This window comes from Ranitomeya variabilis, chromosome 1 (assembly GCF_051348905.1).
Source record: "Ranitomeya variabilis isolate aRanVar5 chromosome 1, aRanVar5.hap1, whole genome shotgun sequence".
Classification (NCBI taxonomy): domain Eukaryota; kingdom Metazoa; phylum Chordata; class Amphibia; order Anura; family Dendrobatidae; genus Ranitomeya; species Ranitomeya variabilis.
The window spans coordinates 504378515-504394686 of NC_135232.1; the positions used below are offsets into that span (position 1 = coordinate 504378515).

Sequence of the window (16172 nt, forward strand, 5' to 3'; positions counted from 1 at the left end):
GCCGACGGATTAGTAATGGAGAGGCATCTATAAGACACCTATCCATTACTAATCCTACAGTTGTATTGTAAATAAAGACGCAGCCAGAATAAAGTCCTTTATTAGAAATAAAACAGAACACACTTTTCCTTTTTTTATTTAAAAATATCAAAGTCATACTCAAAAAACGCCTATTCCACTGAAGCCCTCATTCTCCTATAATAAAACTAAAATAAAAAAACAACAATATCCCTCACCTCTCCGTCGTTCTGTCTCACGCCGTAATCCATGTCTGGGGGAAAAACAGTTTTCAACCTGGACGGTGCCAAGATGCAAAAATCGAGGCTGAGAACCACTGGTGACTGAACTGCGGCGAGCGCAGCCTCAGAGACTGGGGGGTGACATCATCGAGGTTACCTCCGTGACATCCCCGGCAGCACTGTGATAAAAACTTCTAATTTTGTAGCATCATACTCTGTAATGACCATAAAAGTGGCATTGCTGGTGAGAACACTAAAGGAATTCAATAGTGACACAAAGCGCCTTGAAAAAGCATTCATACTCTATGAACTTTTCCACATTTGTTCACGTTACATGTACTAAAAAAAATGTATTGGGATTTTTTGTGATATATACTAACACTGTCACGGTTCCACCCCTCAGTGTGTCTGGGATACAGATATTGACAGCTCAGCCATCCAATCTGGTACAGGGGCATGTTGAAGCTGTCGGTGCTTTGCTTGACAGCTTGGCCACCCAATCAGGTACAGGGGCACGCTGAGCTGTCAATTGTGCTAACTGACAGCTCGACTATCTAATCTGAGCCTGGGAGGTGTCGGCTGTCTGCGGGTTCATTATTCCAGGTAATTGCCACGCTACTTAACTGAGCTATTTCTCCCAGAGCTCTGCCAGATGTACTTTCAGCTAGTGGTTTGTACTCCTTGTGCCTGGATTTCTGTATGCTTGATCTTTTGTTGCCTGACCTTGGACTTCGTCTGTTTAACCCCTTCTGCTCTGATCCATTAGCCTTCTGCTAGTCTGACTTCGGAACGTTACCTGTCCATGCTTTTGTCTCTTCCTTCTGTTTATAATGTACTCTCCTGGCTTCTGACTTGGGACTCCTTGATCATTCTCATGGCTTGGCCGTGAGAAGTGACTAGCATCACAAACACTAAGTGGCAGGTATTTTTGAAGTATAAAGTAAGTGATATATGGTTTTCTAAATATTTTAAAAATATAAATCTGAAAATTGTGATGTGCATTTGCATTCAGCCCACTGTCGTCTGATACTCCTAAATACAAGACTGGGTGACCAATTGCCTCCAGAAGTCACATAATTAGTGAATTGAGTCCCCCTATGTGCAATTTATCCTCAGTATACCGACAGCTGTTATGTGAAGGCCTCAGAGATTTGTTTGAGAACATTAAGGAATAAACAGAATCATGAAAACCAAGGAACACACCAGACAGGTCAGGGGTAAACTTATGAATTTAGGTTAGGTTATAAAACAAGAGCCCAGGTTCTTAACATCTCAAGGAACACTGTTAAATCCGTCATCCAAAAATAGAAGTTTCCCCTTCCAGCAGGACAGCGATCCTAACCATACTGCCAGAACTACAATGGATGGTTCAAATCAAAGCGAATTCATGTGTGAATGGCCCAGTCACAGTCCAGACCTGAATCCCATGGACAATCTGTGACAAGACATGAAAATTGCTGTTTACAGACGCCTCCATCCAATCTCACAAAGCTAGAATGTAAAGAAGAAGGGCTAACATTTCTGCCTCTAGATATGAAAATCAGGTAGAGAGATATCCAAAAGACATGCAGCAATAATGACGGTGAAAGGTGGTCCTACCAAGTAATGACTCAGGGGCGCTGAATACAAATGCAAGTCACAAGTTTCAGATTTATATTTTTTTAGTTAAACCATGTATCAGTCACAAATACTAGCTACTTAGTGTTCATATATCACATATAATCCCAATTAAAAATAAATTCAAGATTGTGGGAGTAACGTGGAAAAATGTGTAGAAGGTCACAGGGCATGAATATTTTAAGACACTGTAATTGCTGTGTAATCTGCGAGACTTTCCCCCAGACCCATCTGCAACAAGTCAGGGGCAACTCCAGGTGTATCGCATGCAGATCTTGTGGTGGAGTTACCGCAAGCTAATCAGTGGTGGGAAGCTATTAACCCTTATTTCCCACAGGAGGATAGCTGTATGTGTCATAATGGAGGAATGCTGCTCACTATAAACTGACGACGGCAGCCAAGCTCCAGCTGCAACTGACAGCACCCAAATTATCGCAGATGACTAAAGTTTAACCCCCTTTAATCCAATAATCAGTCTAAACCACAGCATCTAAGCTGCGGGTCAGAGGGAAGAGGCTCCTTCAGCCCAGCCACATGATTTTAGAGGGGAGGAGGGTTATCGTGGCAGCTAAAAATGGCTCCGAAATAAATCCATCAGTATTTCGCTACTAGATGGTGGCCCGATTCTAACGCATTGGGTATTCTAGAATATGCATGTATGTATATAGCAGACAGACGGAAGCGGACCTTAGACAATTATATATATAGACTGATGGGAGAAGGCCCCAGCCTCATAATGAAGAGCGGGGCTAATCACCGTCTGCACATGGCCCTATGGTCACATTGTATGTATGAGGTGGTGCACAGACAGGCCCGGAAACAGCGGCCACCGGAGAGACCTGGCGAGCCAGCCCCAGCGTCCCCGTGTAACAGCAGCACCCTGTGGAGTGACATGAGATCTGTCACAGTCTCCTCCTGGGCGACACTGCAGGCAGCTGTCAGTCCTCATGTCTTCCTACGCCGCGCGTCCTTACTGACTTATCACTTGCAGCTGCTCTCCCAGGAGACGGAGGAACTACAACTCCCAACATGCCGTGCACTGCGCACGACCCTGCAGTACCCGGATACACTGATAGAATATAATTAACAAAGCACCGCCCACTCCTTCGGAACTTACACAACCTATTGGTGTTTCCGCTGTCGATCAAAGCGCGCTGGTGTTTTGATTGGTTTACAAGCTGAGACTGGTTTTAACTTCCTTAAAGGGACAGCGCACTGCCCTTCCTGCAGCTGTTCTGTCATCACATGGCAAGGGAAATGTGAATTACTCTTCGGGCCAGAATTGGAGCACGAACTTCAGCATGGTAAGGGCGGATCGGGTTAATGTCACGCGTTTCTTCATGAGATGTAAAGAGTTTACTGAAGTGCTCGTAGCATGGAACTGATTATCGGCTTAGATTCTAAAGTAGTGCTAGAAGTTTATCAGGGGATTAGGATTAGACAGTCATACTTCACTTACTCATTGTGTCAGTGCAGTAAAGTGATGGAAGTGGCCAAAACAACCAATCAGTTCCCTGCTTTCATTTGCTAACTTGTGCAAAACATGTATCCAGAGCCTGGAGGATGAATGGAGGCGGTGATGGAAGGTAGGATTACTGTACAGGATGTATCCAGAGCCTGGAGGATGAATGGAGGCGGTAATGGAAAGTAGGATTACTGTACAGGATGTATCCAGAGCCTGGAGGCGGTAATGGAAAGTAGGATTACTGTACAGGATGTATCCAGAGCCTGGAGGATGAATGGAGGCGGTGATGGAAGGTAGGATTACTGTACAGGATGTATCCAGAGCCCGGAGGATGAATGGAGGCGGTAATGGAAGGTAGGATTACTGTACAGGATGTATCCAGAGCCTGGAGGATGAATGGAGGCGGTAATGGAAGGTAGGATTACTGTACAGGATGTATCCAGAGCCTGGAGGATGAATGGAGGCGGTAATGGAAAGTAGGATTACTGTACAGGATGTATCCAGAGCCTGGAGGATGAATGGAGGCGGTGATGGAAGGTAGGATTACTGTACAGGATGTATCCAGAGCCTGGAGGATGAATGGAGGCGGCGATGGAAGGTAGGATTACTGTACAGGATGTATCCAGAGCCTGGAGGATGAATGGAGGCGGTAATGGAAGGTAGGATTACTGTACAGGATGTATCCAGAGCCTGGAGGATGAATGGAGGCGGCGATGGAAGGTAGGATTACTGTACAGGATGTATCCAGAGCCTGGAGGATGAATGGAGGCGGTAATGGAAAGTAGGATTACTGTACAGGATGTATCCAGAGCCTGGAGGATGAATGGAGGCGGTGATGGAAGGTAGGATTACTGTACAGGATGTATCCAGAGCCTGGAGGATGAATGGAGGCGGTAATGGAAAGTAGGATTACTGTACAGGATGTATCCAGAGCCTGGAGGATGAATGGAGGCGGTGATGGAAGGTAGGATTACTGTACAGGATGTATCCAGAGCCTGGAGGATGAATGGAGGCGGCGATGGAAGGTAGGATTACTGTACAGGATGTATCCAGAGCCTGGAGGATGAATGGAGGCGGTAATGGAAGGTAGGATTACTGTACAGGATGTATCCAGAGCCTGGAGGATGAATGGAGGCGGCGATGGAAGGTAGGATTACTGTACAGGATGTATCCAGAGCCTGGAGGATGAATGGAGGCGGTAATGGAAGGTAGGATTACTGTACAGGATGTATCCAGAGCCTGGAGGATGAATGGAGGCGGTGATGGAAGGTAGGATTACTGTACAGGATGTATCCAGAGCCTGGAGGATGAATGCAAGTGGTGATGGAAGGTAGGATTACTGTACAGGATGTATCCAGAGCCTGGAGGATGAATGGAGGCGGCAATGGAAGGTAGGATTACTGTACAGGATGTATCCTGAGGCGGGAGGATGAATGGAGGCGGTGATGGAAGGTAGGATTACTGTATAGGATGTATCCTGAGGCGGGAGGATGAATGGAGGCGGTAATGGAAGGTAGGATTACTGTACAGGATGTATCCAGAGCCTGGAGGATGAATGGAGGCGGTGATGGAAGGTAGGATTACTGTACAGGATGTATCCAGAGCCTGGAGGATGAATGGAGGCGGCGATGGAAGGTAGGATTACTGTACAGGATGTATCCAGAGCCTGGAGGATGAATGGAGGCGGTAATGGAAGGTAGGATTACTGTACAGGATGTATCCAGAGCCTGGAGGATGAATGGAGGCGGCAATGGAAGGTAGGATTACTGTACAGGATGTATCCAGAGCCTGGAGGATGAATGCAAGTGGTGATGGAAGGTAGGATTACTGTACAGGATGTATCCAGAGCCTGGAGGATGAATGGAGGCGGCAATGGAAGGTAGGATTACTGTACAGGATGTATCCAGAGCCTGGAGGATGAATGGAGGCGGCAATGGAAGGTAGGATTACTGTACAGGATGTATCCAGAGCCTGGAGGATGAATGCAGGTGGTGATGGAAGGTAGGATTACTGTACAGGATGTATCCAGAGCCTGGAGGATGAATGGAGGCGGCAATGGAAGGTAGGATTACTGTACAGGATGTATCCAGAGCCTGGAGGATGAATGCAGGTGGTGATGGAAGGTAGGATTACTGTACAGGTTGTATCCAGAGCCTGGAGGATGAATGGAGGCGGTGATGGAAGGTAGGATTACTGTACAGGTTGTATCCAGAGCCTGGAGGATGAATGGAGGCGGTGATGGAAGGTAGGATTACTGTATAGGATGTATCCTGAGGCGGGAGGATGAATGGAGGCGGTAATGGAAGGTAGGATTACTGTACAGGATGTATCCAGAGCCTGGAGGATGAATGGAGGCAGTGATGGAAGGTAGGATTACTGTACAGGATGTATCCAGAGGCGGGAGGATGAATGGAGGCGGTGATGGAACGTAGGATTACTGTATAGGATGTATCCAGAGCCTGGAGGATGAATGGAGGCGGTAATGGAAGGTAGGATTACTGTACAGGATGAATCCAGAGCCTGGAGGATGAATGGAGGCGGTAATGGAAGGTAGGATTACTGTACAGGATGTATCCAGAGCCTGGAGGATGAATGGAGGCGGCAATGGAAGGTAGGATTACTGTACAGGATGTATCCAGAGCCTGGAGGATGAATGCAAGTGGTGATGGAAGGTAGGATTACTGTACAGGATGTATCCAGAGCCTGGAGGATGAATGGAGGCGGCAATGGAAGGTAGGATTACTGTACAGGATGTATCCAGAGCCTGGAGGATGAATGGAGGCGGCAATGGAAGGTAGGATTACTGTACAGGATGTATCCAGAGCCTGGAGGATGAATGCAGGTGGTGATGGAAGGTAGGATTACTGTACAGGATGTATCCAGAGCCTGGAGGATGAATGGAGGCGGCAATGGAAGGTAGGATTACTGTACAGGATGTATCCAGAGCCTGGAGGATGAATGCAGGTGGTGATGGAAGGTAGGATTACTGTACAGGTTGTATCCAGAGCCTGGAGGATGAATGGAGGCGGTGATGGAAGGTAGGATTACTGTACAGGTTGTATCCAGAGCCTGGAGGATGAATGGAGGCGGTGATGGAAGGTAGGATTACTGTATAGGATGTATCCTGAGGCGGGAGGATGAATGGAGGCGGTAATGGAAGGTAGGATTACTGTACAGGATGTATCCAGAGCCTGGAGGATGAATGGAGGCAGTGATGGAAGGTAGGATTACTGTACAGGATGTATCCAGAGGCGGGAGGATGAATGGAGGCGGTGATGGAACGTAGGATTACTGTATAGGATGTATCCAGAGCCTGGAGGATGAATGGAGGCGGTAATGGAAGGTAGGATTACTGTACAGGATGAATCCAGAGCCTGGAGGATGAATGGAGGCGGTAATGGAAGGTAGGATTACTGTACAGGATGTATCCAGAGCCTGGAGGATGAATGGAGGCAGTAATGGAAGGTAGGATTACTGTACAGGATGTATCCAGAGCCTGGAGGATGAATGGAGGCGGTGATGGAAGGTAGGATTACTGTACAGGATGTATCCAGAGCCCGGAGGATGAATGGAGGCGGTAATGGAAGGTAGGATTACTGTACAGGATGTATCCAGAGCCTGGAGGATGAATGGAGGCGGTAATGGAAGGTAGGATTACTGTACAGGATGTATCCAGAGCCTGGAGGATGAATGGAGGCGGTAATGGAAGGTAGGATTACTGTACAGGATGTATCCAGAGCCTGGAGGATGAATGGAGGCGGTAATGGAAGGTAGGATTACTGTATAGGATGTATCCTGAGGCGGGAGGATGAATGGAGGCGGTAATGGAAGGTAGGATTACTGTACAGGATGTATCCAGAGTCTGGAGGATGAAAGGAGGCGGTAATGGAAGGTAGGATTACTGTACAGGATGTATCCAGAGCCTGGAGGATGAATGGAGGCGGTAATGGAAGGTAGGATTACTGTACAGGATGTATCCAGAGCCTGGAGGATGAATGGAGGCGGTGATGGAAGGTAGGATTACTGTACAGGATGTATCCAGAGCCTGGAGGATGAATGGAGGCGGTAATGGAAGGTAGGATTACTGTACAGGATGTATCCAGAGCCTGGAGGATGAATGGAGGCGGTAATGGAAGGTAGGATTACTGTATAGGATGTATCCTGAGGCGGGAGGATGAATGCAGGCGGTAATGGAAGGTAGGATTACTGTACAGAATGTATCCAGAGCCTGGAGGATGAATGGAGGCAGTAATGGAAGGTAGGATTACTGTACAGGATGTATCCAGAGCCTGGAGGATGAATGGAGGCGGTAATGGAAGGTAGGATTACTGTACAGGATGTATCCAGAGCCTGGAGGATGAATGGAGGCGGTGATGGAAGGTAGGATTACTGTACAGGATGTATCCAGAGCCTGGAGGATGAATGGAGGCGGTAATGGAAGGTAGGATTACTGTACAGGATGTATCCAGAGCCTGGAGGATGAATGGAGGCGGTAATGGAAGGTAGGATTACTGTATAGGATGTATCCTGAGGCGGGAGGATGAATGCAGGCGGTAATGGAAGGTAGGATTACTGTACAGGATGTATCCAGAGCCTGGAGGATGAATGGAGGCGGTAATGGAAGGTAGGATTACTGTATAGGATGTATCCAGAGCCTGGAGGATGAATGGAGGCGGTAATGGAAGGTAGGATTACTGTACAGGATGTATCCAGAGCCTGGAGGATGAATGCAGGTGGTGATGGAAGGTAGGATTACTGTACAGGTTGTATCCAGAGCCTGGAGGATGAATGGAGGCGGTAATGGAAGGTAGGATTACTGTATAGGATGTATCCTGAGGCGGGAGGATGAATGGAGGCGGTAATGGAAGGTAGAATTACTGTACAGGATGAATCCAGAGCCTGGAGGATGAATGGAGGCGGTAATGGAAGGTAGGATTACTGTACAGGATGTATCCAGAGCCTGGAGGATGAATGGAGGCGGTAATGGAAGGTAGGATTACTGTACAGGATGTATCCAGAGTCTGGAGGATGAATGGAGGCGGTGATGGAAGGTAGGATTACTGTACAGGATGTATCCAGAGCCTGGAGGATGAATGGAGGCGGTAATGGAAGGTAGGATTACTGTACAGGATGTATCCAGAGCCTGGAGGATGAATGGAGGCGGTAATGGAAGGTAGGATTACTGTATAGGATGTATCCTGAGGCGGGAGGATGAATGCAGGCGGTAATGGAAGGTAGGATTACTGTACAGGATGTATCCAGAGCCTGGAGGATGAATGGAGGCGGTAATGGAAGGTAGGATTACTGTATAGGATGTATCCAGAGCCTGGAGGATGAATGGAGGCGGTAATGGAAGGTAGGATTACTGTACAGGATGTATCCAGAGCCTGGAGGATGAATGCAGGTGGTGATGGAAGGTAGGATTACTGTACAGGTTGTATCCAGAGCCTGGAGGATGAATGGAGGCGGTAATGGAAGGTAGGATTACTGTATAGGATGTATCCTGAGGCGGGAGGATGAATGGAGGCGGTAATGGAAGGTAAAATTACTGTACAGGATGAATCCAGAGCCTGGAGGATGAATGGAGGTGGTAATGGAAGGTAGGATTACTGTACAGGATGTATCCAGAGCCTGGAGGATGAATGGAGGCGGTAATGGAAGGTAGGATTACTGTACAGGATGTATCCAGAGTCTGGAGGATGAATGGAGGCGGTAATGGAAGGTAGGATTACTGTACAGGATGTATCCAGAGTCTGGAGGATGAATGGAGGCGGTAATGGAAGGTAGGATTACTGTACAGGATGTATCCAGAGTCTGGAGGATGAATGGAGGTGGTAATGGAAGGTAGGATTACTGTACAGGATGTATCCAGAGCCTGGAGGATGAATGGAGGCGGTAATGGAGGGTAGGATTACTGTACAGGATGTATCCAGAGCCTGGAGGATGAATGCAGGCGGTAATGGAAGGTAGGATTACTGTACAGGATGTCAGCCTGTCTGCAGGAAGTAAAGTGCTATACTGCAAAGAGTTGTACAGTTCAGTCCAAACATATAGGACAAATCGTTTGTAACATGTAGTGTACAATAATGTGTATATTATTGTTCTACCTGTGATTAATCCATAATCACTGTATTTGTTCTCATTCTGTCCAGGCTGTAATGGGGATACAAATGATCGTCACCTTACTGGTGGCCAGTGTCATGTACAGGGTGTCCCCTCACTATTCCCTTGCACGATGGCTTCTATGCAATGGCAGGTGAGTTTATTGAGAAATAATAAGGTTCATTTCTGAGCATTTCCTGGCAGAGATGTATTATAGAGGTGTAATAGTACACTGGGATGTAAAGTTCTCTTTTTATATACTCTTAATATCTTTTTTGTTTTTGCAGCTGCTGCTTGACATTGAGTACTACTGCTTAGTTTATTAGTAACCAGAATACCCAAGTTCTCTTCTTTTTTTGTAATCCCGAGTATATTTCCATTTGAACAGGTTCTGCAAGAATGTAATAAAATTACCCTTAATGTAATTTAAATGGCAGGTCTCGGTCACATGTCAGGATGAGCTCCAATCTAAAGAAACGCAGTGCCCAAGACATGTATCTCAACTGTCAGAGGAGCTCTATAGTAAGCATACACATACCAGAGCTGCTGTAGAAGTGTGTGACTGCACAAAGGATTTTTTACTCTTCGCCACGACAGCACCCCACTGGAGAGAGGGATCCGCCCTGCAGGAACAGGAAACCTACAGAGAAATAAAAGGGGGCGGTCCACCTCTCCTCAGTTTAGGTTTCCTGTTCCTGCGGGAACGTACAGGAACGACAGGACTACACGGCATACCTGGGCTAGCATGCCGCCTGCGCGGTATCCATGAGAACGGCAGGGGCTGCGGCTCAGAAGCAGCGTCGGGGGAGTTCCGTTAGACGGCTCCCTCCTCGTCTGGTGGAGCATGCAGACGGCCGTGTCCGGGGAAGGCCGCCTGGCATCATCTGCGGTGGTGGTACGGCAGTATGAGGAAGCCGGCTGGAGAGGTAAGAGAGCGGCTACACTCCTATTGCGGTCCGATGCGGAAATCCCGGACCGCACATGCGCCGACCGCCGCAATACAGGCTACCCCGGAAATGGATGGTGGACTTCCTGGGCGCCTAGGCCGGATCTAGGGCGGGGGAGCCAGCGCCGATCTCTGCATGCGCACTGCAAAAAAAAAAAATGGGCGCACTATTTAAACTGCACATGAACGGTAATATGGCGATGCAGAGATGTCATCCCCAGGTGCCATGGACCCCACAGCTGGAGATCCAGTACCCCCCGCCAAAGATCATGCCAGAGGATCCTCAGAGACCGCTCCTAAAAGCGACGGATCCAGAACAGGATCTCGGCCTTCTGATTCGGTATTATTTGCTTCACTGGGTGAGTTATGAACTCTGCCTATTAAGCTGACGTTGTCTCCCTACTTCTCTCTTTTCTCTTTCTCTCTCTACTTATTACGCTTAGTCCAAAAAGCGACAAAAAGCGAAGCATAAAGAATGTGCCTTGTGTAGCCAGCCCCTTCCAGACTCATACCCCAAAAAACTTTGCAAGGACTGTTTTAAGGAAACAACACAGGGAGCAACAGTGTCCATTACGGACTTACGGGCCATTATTAGGGAGGAACTAAAAAATATGGCCCAGGACAAACCACGTAGTACTAAGTCCAAAACACCGACACTTGTGTCAGACTCCGACAGTGACCAACCTGTACTGTCAGACGCCTCCCTGTCATCATGTTCATTATCATCATCCTCATCAGAGATCGAGGGACGCTCATGTTTTCCCTTAGACAGTGTGGACAACTTGGTAAAGTCAATTCGAAATACCATGGGGTGTGAGGAGACTAAGGGTGCGCAAACCACGCAGGACATAATGTTCGCGGGTTTGGCAGAGAGAAAGAGGAGATGTTTTCCAGTTATACCAGCAGTGAAAGCATTAATTAAAAGAGAGTGGGAGAAGCAGGATCAGAGAAGCTTTCTACCCTCAGCGTCAAAACGAAAATATCCGTTTAGTGACGAGGAGCTTCTTACATGGACCAAAGTCCCTAAGGTCGACGCAGCTGTAGCCTCTACCTCTAAGCAATCCACTCTACCTGTGGAGGATGTGGGACTACTGGTCGATCCTTTGGATCGTAAGGCTGAATCATCCCTTAAACGTTCTTGGGAAGCGGCTACAGGAATATTCAAACCTGCAGTAGCCAGCACTTGCGCTGCCCGGTCAATGATCATCTGGATTGATCAGTTAGACCAGCAAATTAAAAATAAAAGTTCAAGAGAAAAACTACGGGCGGCCATCCCCTTAATACGAGGAGCAGCGGCCTTTATGGCAGACGCTTCCGCCGACTCACTCCGTTTGGCAGCAAGATCTGCAGGCCTTGTGAATAACGCAAGACGAGCGCTATGGATGAAAAGCTGGAAAGGGGACGCGCAATCTAAATCGAAAATATGCGCAATCCCATGTGAGGGTGAGTACCTCTTTGGTAAAACCTTGGACGAGATACTCAAAAAGGCAAAGGACAGGAAGAAAGCCTTTCCTGATTCATCTATTCCCTTTTACAGGAGAGTCTTTAAAAGGAGACCGTTTGGCAAAAGGAGGCAAACGGATAGGTCTACAACATGGACCGCTAAAGACGACAAGCAGAGAGGTACCATGTTTAGAAGACCCAACCCCCCAAAAGACAACAAATACTGAGGATATACCAGTTGGGGGCAGACTGAAGTTTTTCACCACTCAATGGGAAAAAATAACATCTAGCTCGTGGGTTTTAAATATCATCCGAGATGGAATTAAACTAAAATTCTCTCGTGTTCCCCACGAGTCATATATTATAACATCCCTCAGCTCGCCTATACAACAACAGGCTCTAGAGCTTGAAATTCAAACCCTATTATCAAAACGGGTTTTAGTCCAAGTTCCGGTGGGACAGGAAGGTAGGGGATTCTACTCTCCCTTATTCCTAATTTCCAAGCCCGACGGTTCTTTCAGGACAATCATAAACCTTAAAAAACTCAATTCATTTATTGAAAACTATACATTTAAGATGGAATCCATTAGGTCCACTATAAAACTCCTCTTTCCAAACTGTATGATGGGGGGCATTGATCTAAAAGATGCTTACTGTCATCTCCCTATTCATGACAGATACCAAAAATTCCTCAGGGTGGCGGTATTAATCAACAACGAGATTCGCCATTTCCAGTATGCGGCCTTGCCCTTCGGCCTTTCAACAGCGCCGAGGATCTTCACCAAGATAATGCTAGAGGTGATGGCCTACCTTCAAGGAAACTTTAATTGTGCCCTATCTGGATGACTTTTTGGTAATAGGAAATTCAGTTACTCAATGTACTGATCGTTTAGCTCACGCAATTTCCTCTCTACAGGACTTGGGTGGATCATCTTTACCAACAAATCCAGACTCACTCCGCTTTCCCGTCAGGCATTCTTGGGGTTCCATCTAGACTCCATATCTCAAAAGTGTCTTCTGCCTCAGGTAAAGATACTACTGATCAGACACAAAGTCCTAGCCGCGATAAATAATCCACGTATATCCCTAAGACAAGCTATGTCGTTACTAGGGTCTCTTATCTCTTGTATACCTGCAGTAAAATGGGCTCAATACCATACTCGAACACTACAACATCAGATTTTACAAGAAGATAGACGGTTATTTGGTCACCTAAATGCAAAAATAACCTTATCTCAGGAGGTTTTATCTTCCTTAGCGTGGTGGCTAGATTCAAATCATTTGATGAGTGGTGTTCCATGGGTAATAACGCCATCTCATACCATAACCACTGACGCCAGTCCTCATGGATGGGGCGCTCATATGGGGAATGATTTTTGCCAAGGGTTATGGAACATGGAGGAAAGCTGCAGCTCCTCTAACGTTAAAGAACTAAATGCAGTAAAATACGCCTTATACCATTTCCTCCCACAGCTTCAGGGGAAAGACGTCAGAATCCTTTCCGACAACACCACAGTGGCGTATCTAAACAGGCAAGGAGGCACGCGATCAGAGACTCTGCTGTCTTCTGCTACAGAAATCTTGAATCTAGCAGAAAGTCACCTAACATCCCTTACTGCGCTGCACATTAGAGGAGAAAACAATCAGCAGGCAGACTTCTTAAGTCGACACACCTTGAGACAAGGGGAGTAGTGCCTAAACCAGCAGATTTTTCTGGACATAATATCCCTATGGGGCCGTCCTCAAATAGATCTCTTCGCCACAAGAAGAAACAGAAAAGTCCGGAGGTTTGCCTCCTTATCTCCAGCGGATCATCCGGACATTCTGGACGCTCTCCAAGCCCCTTGGCAGTTCAGTCTGGCGTACGCTTTTCCCCCGATCATATTACTACCCCAAGTCATACGCAAAATCAGAGAAGGAGGAAAAGTGATACTGATAGCTCCATTCTGGCCCAAGAGACCATGGTTCTCGTGGCTACAAACCATGTCGGTCTCAGAGCCTTGGGTCCTCCCCTCAACACCCAACCTTCTCTTCCAGGGTCCGTTTTTCCACCCTCAGGTGGACAATCTCCATCTGACGGCCTGGAATTTGAGAGGCAGATGCTAAAATCAATGGGGTTCTCGGAGGGATTGATTGACACACTCCTCCAAAGTAGAAAACCTTCCACTACAAGAATCTATGCAAGAATATGGAAAAAATTCCTACAATTCCATACATCTTCAAACACGTCAGAAATTCCGATACAGTCTATCCTGGAATTTCTTCAAAAAGGGAGAGAACTAGGTTTATCTGTAAACACCTTAAAGGTTCATGTTTCAGCACTAGGAGCCCTCTATGGCCATAACATTGCGGGAGATAGATGGGCATGCCGATTTATCACAGCCTGCGAACGGATAAACCCAGTTAACATACCTAGAATTCCACCCTGGGATCTAAATTTAGTTTTACAAGCCCTAACAGACTCTCCATTCGAACCAATAGACTCAATACCCATTAAATGCCTATCACTAAAAATGGCCCTATTGGTAGCACTGACTTCGGCAAGAAGAATCAGTGACATCCAAGCTCTCTCTGTAGATCCACCTTTCCTGTTAACCTTTCAGGATAAATTGATCCTTAAACCAGACCCTTCCTACCTTCCCAAAGTAGCAAAGAAATTCCATAGGTCTCAGGAAATAATTTTGCCCACTTTCTTCAGTAATCCCTCTACTCCTGAAGAACAGAAGTACCACACTCTAGATGTTAAAAGAATAGTGTTAAAATACATTGAAAGGACCAGCAGCTGGCGACAGTGTAGGGCTCTGTTTATATCCTTCCAGGGTCACAAGAAGGGTCATGGAGTAACAAAAAGCACCTTATCCTGGTGGATCAGAGAGTCTATCAGACTGGCTTATTCCGCGAGGAAAGAAAACCCTCCGGAAGGCATAACAGCGCACTCTACCAGAGCTATGGCATCCTCCTGGGCAGAAAGGGGAGAGGTCCCGATTGAGACTATATGTAAGGCCGCAACTTGGTCAAATCCCTCTACCTTCTATAATCACTATAGGCTTGACCTATCGTCAACTTCTGACCTAGACTTTGGCAGGACTGTCCTCAGCACGGTTGCCCCCCCCCCCCCCTAGGTGATGGTCTCTGAAAGATCTCCAGTGGGGTGCTGTCGTGGCGAAGAGTAAAAAGCCGGATTACTCACCGGTAATGCTCTTTTAGTGAGTCCACGACAGCACCCTCTTACATCCCTCCCTAGATTAATATAGTACATACTATTGAGTAAAAATTATTTTAATCATAAGCAAATAAGTTTGAAAAATGAAATGAATGATATTTGCCTAATACTGGCGGTCCTCCGGGTACTCTGAAATCAAAACTGAGGAGGAGAGGCGGACCGCCCCCTTTTATTTCTCGGTAGGTTTCCTGTTCCTGCGGGGCGGATCCCTCTCTCCAGTGGGGTGCTGTCTTGGACTCACTAAGAGCATTACCGGTGGGTAATCTGGCTTTTTTCCTCCCTCCTCAGTTGTCAATTCTTAGTCTGCTGTTGACATCATTTATTTCTTCTCTTATCTCTCACTTCTCCAGCATGTCTGATATGGTTATGTGTACTATGCAGCTCATCTGTCAGCTTAGACGCAAGTCTCTGTATCTATATTTCTTAAGACTACAGCCCATCCTGACACATGACTAGAAAGTGTTGCCATTTGAATTACATGACGATGGCCATTTTATTACATTCTTGGAGAACCTTTTTAATGTATATGTAGTAATACAATCACTGCCTGAGAAGTTCTAGGATCTACGCAATGCTTATATGGGCCACAAGTTTGATAAAGCTACCATATGGCTTCATATAGCTTGCATAGCCACTTTCACTATTGAACTTCACATATGTTCATTTTTTTTTTTCCTTATCAGCTTATTCCGCTACAAGCATCCAACAGAGAACGAATTAAGAGCACTCTCTGGAAAACTAAAGCCCAAAGCCAAAAAAGAGCGGTAAGATCACAAATAAATATAATCTACAGCAAGGATCCATAAAAGGGTTGTCATATGGGTAGGTCATCAGTATCACCTCAATGAATGTCTTACACCTGATATCCCGACTTTTCAACTATTCTTCGCTCTAGGAGCTGCATGTAAATGGTGAACGCTATTTAATCCATACTGGCTTCTGGTGAGAATTGTAGCTCAACTACTATTTAAGCGAGTAACTGATCTGCAGTATCCTGTAGATGTCACTACACATTAAATACTTATGGCTGACCATCTGGAATTACGGATTCATGGGTTTTTGCAATGGCTAACAGAGCTTTTAGACTCTATCTATCTAATAGAAGAAAAGTGTAATACTGTGCATGTGTCAGATTTA

At 46.5% G+C, this 16172-nt stretch overlaps 1 protein-coding gene across 1 annotated transcript in view; it reads left to right on the forward strand.

The window, feature by feature from the left end:
* The first annotated feature begins 2649 nt into the window (after positions 1-2649).
* The window catches only part of TMEM161A (transmembrane protein 161A), a 28443-nt gene continuing 14920 nt past the window's right edge, over positions 2650-16172 (forward strand). Inside the window, exons 1-3 of the mRNA XM_077252602.1 lie at positions 2650-3160; positions 9474-9577; positions 15719-15799. Of these exons, the coding sequence (XP_077108717.1) occupies positions 3158-3160; positions 9474-9577; positions 15719-15799 (188 nt within the window). The 5' untranslated portion in view covers positions 2650-3157. The remainder of the gene's footprint in view (positions 3161-9473; positions 9578-15718; positions 15800-16172) is intronic.